Raw genomic sequence first — 3,541 nt, 5'->3', positions numbered from 1 at the left:
CAACTTGGTTTGCCTTTGCTATATCTATCTAATGTGCCCATCACCTTAGATTCCTCCACAACCTGATCTTAGAGCTAAAGTAGCTTTGAGAACCTATGACTCAAAATGACAACCTCTTCTAATACAACATCTATGTCTGCTTTGATTTGGAACAACTTTTCTAAAGTCAGAAACAGAATTCAAGAATCTACTATTAGGAGTAATTTGGGTTCTAGGTTGATGATGGTTATGCTTGAAGCTTGCACAAGAGTAACAAAGCACACACGACGCTTTCAAGATTTATTCCAGCTCTGCTTTTTCTTTACTAAATGAGTCTATGTAAAACAGAGCTATAACCAGCAAACGACGGTTACAAAAAACAAAGGATTCCTCTCTATAAAAGGGAGAAAGCTTGTATAAAGATCAAATTGAGAAATTAGCTTACTCTCTAACCCTTTCGATAACCACCTCTACTGTTCACGGAAAATGACCTATAATCCAATGCTCCCAAAAATCCAGGCAATGATAGAGATGCAAAGATTGCTTATTTCTTTCAATTCTTTTTGCTGGTTTAAGGAAGTAGTTGAGACATGAACTGTTCCATTAGAAAGTATCAAAGCAACAAAACAACCAAAAGACAGCTCTCTCTTTCACTCACATGACAAATTGAACATTTTTAACCAAGGGAAACACTATATCTGTACTCTCATTTTGATTTCCAGAAAGCAACCAGCAGCTAAAATCAAAATCAGTATAGCAATGAAATACCAAAAACTTTATGCTCCTTCTCAATCTGGTGTTGCCTTATTTCAAGAGAATCTCTCAAAAAATTTGCTAGATTTCAGCATATTTGACCTGTTCGTAGGAGGAAACTATACAATCATGAAGAACTAGTTCACTTTTAGGAGTCGTCACTCAAGAAATGGATGTCAAGCAAACAGTGGCAACTTACAAGTCTAGCAACATTAAAGCAAAGCAATCCAACGTAGAATATAACAAAGTTGAGCTCCAAGAGCACATTTCAACAGCAAATTAAAACATAAATAACTAAAATTGAAGCAAACCGGGAACTAAAAAAAACCTGAAATACACTCAGATTTCTTCTTCCCACTGTAGCGGCCATTGATTGAACAGACCAAAATCTCTCTCCCTTGCCTGCTAACAGCAATAGCAGCATACAAGCAAATTCTAGGTTGCTGTAGTTGATAATGGATTGAGTTCTGAAAGATCAGTTCAATGTAACAGTTTATATTATTTGTGGGAAAATTATGTAAATTTTAGAATGAGACGCAATTGAATGGATTTCACAAATGGCTTTGAAAGGAATCACCTGCTTGAGAGAGAGAGTTTTAGTCTTTAAGCTCACTCAATGGCGAGAGTCAGAGGAAGCAGAAGATGGCTGATTGGAAATGCCATCGTGTTCCTCTTCTTCACCTTGAATTCGTGCTGGGATCCGAAATCCGGAGAATTCGCCTCCTGGGGCGAACCCAATGCCGGACATGGATGATGGATGGACCTGAAGTGTTTGATGGTGGTGGTGCTGATGTGCGGTGGTGGTGGTGGTAGAAATGGAAAACGGGTCTATCCAAGCACGAACCAAAGGTGTGTTACTGGACTGAAGGGGTCCCCTCTGAGAAAACATCTGGTTCTGGCCGAACAACGGCTGCAGCAACGGCGACGTTGGCGGCGAATTAAAGATAAATCCTCCTCCACCACCACTGTTCTCGGCGTCTCCACCGGTACTATTCCAAGCAACCATTCTCTGAAACCTCCCAATCTCCGCCGACTGGTGCTCAGACCAGCCAGACCCATCAAAACCCAGTTGGGTGGTGGCTCCAGAGAAAAGGGCTTGCTCGTTTTGGTGGTTCTGATGTTGAGACGCTTGGTTGTGGTGGTGGTGGTGGTGGTGTTGGATAAGAATTGGGTCCTGAATGGATTGAAGCGAGAGCCTCAGATCTTGGTTCTGACTGCTCATTCTCGACAGCAAATCGGGCGGTGGAAAGTTCGGAAACTGCATCGCCGACGAATTCGGCTCCGCCGAAGCACCCATTGGGAAGAAAGACTTGATCGTGTCGGCGATGGAATCGGAATCCAGAGACGGCGGCAAGAAACTCGAGCTATTCTCGTTGTGGTTGCTACTAATTTGTAGCTGCTGCTGCTGATGATTCTGAATCTCGCATCTCGTAGTTGCTATAGCCCTCCTAGTTGAAGAAGAACCGCCAACTGTATCCATCATCACAGAGTCATGGTGGTGGATAAGAAAAAGCTGATCTTGGTTCTCCTCTTTTCGCTGCTTCTGAGCGGCTTGAACCGCTTGTTCTTGATCGAAATTAGCATTTGCTGTTGAACCAGTTGTTGGGTTCCACGCGGGTAGCTGCGCAAGCTCGTCAATGGAGTTCTTGGCCTTTTTGATGAGCCAATCGACAGCTTTGCTGGGTCGGTCGTAGCCGAGGCGGTCCTGCACGTCGTAGAACTGAATCGCCGTGTGCGCAGACAGGCGGACACGGCGGTCCCTCGGGCCTTTCGCGGTGCAGACCTTGCTGTGCCGGTCTTTCCGTCCGGTGGATCGGACAATGTGGCCTCCGTGAACTTCCACGATGTCGCCGCCGGCGTTTCTTAGACCCAATCTTGACGATACTGTTTGGTGGTGTTGATGGGTGTCTCCCATTTTTTCTTGCAATCTCGCATGTTCGACGTTTTGCCCCAATGAGGATGAAGAAGGTAGGTAAGAGCGTTTCTTGTGGGGCTGTGGAGGCTGTTGTTGTTGTTGATGATTTTGTGCATCTAATCTTCCATACAGTAGTTGGTGTTGGTCTTGGACTTGTGGGAGATATAGATGGTTGTGTCCATGAAAGGCCAGTTCTTTTTCCTTTTCTGATTGGTCTTGGTCTTCTTCTTCCTCTACTTCTTCTTCTACATGTCTTGAAGTTGAGACTTGGTTTTGGTTTTGGTTTTGGTTCTGGTTCTGATGGTGATGATGATTCCTCTGAGGATCCAGACTCAGACCCTTGTTGTGCTTTTCTTGTTCCAGCTTTTGATTGACAACACGTTTTCTTACTGGCTTCTTGTTTCCTCACTCCCCTCTCTTTGCTTCTTCTTCTTGTTGTTGTGCTTCTTCTGTATCTGCCACCACTTTGTAACTTGATATTGCTGCCTCTTCCTCTCCCAAAATCCCCTGTCATTCAATCCAAAAAATTCCATCATGAAATCAGAAACCCTAAATCAGCTCCAATTGAGCCTAACCCATTTTCCTATGCCCCTTTCTCTCGATCTCTCTCTGTCTTTACTCAGCTTTTGATATAGATGTGTGCAAACCAGATAGTGAAACAAGAACAAGGAGGGTTGCAATATGGACAGTATCCACTTGAACAAGCAAACCCTATATTCAAGAGGGTGTCCAGTGACTGTCTTGGAATTGTTTCATATTTTCTAGAGAGATAGAGAAAGGGGGAGAGGGTTTGGAGGTGGTGGGGAACAGTAAATATATGGATATCAGGGAAGAGTAATACTTCCTATTGCCTACAATTAGAGCTCTTTTAAGTCACTGCCAAGGGTGGCAGTG

At 43.9% G+C, this 3,541-nt stretch overlaps 1 protein-coding gene across 1 annotated transcript; it reads right to left on the bottom strand.

The window, feature by feature from the left end:
* Window positions 1-944: 944 nt before the first annotated feature.
* LOC132307650 (transcription factor TCP4-like) lies at window positions 945-3,052 on the bottom strand (the record flags this gene model as incomplete). Its single annotated transcript, XM_059805471.1, has 2 exons — window positions 945-1,199; window positions 1,310-3,052. A coding segment is annotated over one exon (1,707 nt), but the record flags the coding sequence as incomplete, so codon positions are not given.
* Window positions 3,053-3,541: the final 489 nt, after the last annotated feature.

Source organism: Cornus florida, unplaced genomic scaffold (genome assembly GCF_030987335.1).
Source record: "Cornus florida cultivar Cherokee Brave unplaced genomic scaffold, ASM3098733v1 CherokeeBrave_3.0.0_Hap2_Chr05, whole genome shotgun sequence".
Classification (NCBI taxonomy): Eukaryota; Viridiplantae; Streptophyta; class Magnoliopsida; order Cornales; family Cornaceae; genus Cornus; species Cornus florida.
Note: the sequence above shows the minus strand (reverse complement) of the source record. Positions and strands in the feature narration are given on the sequence as shown.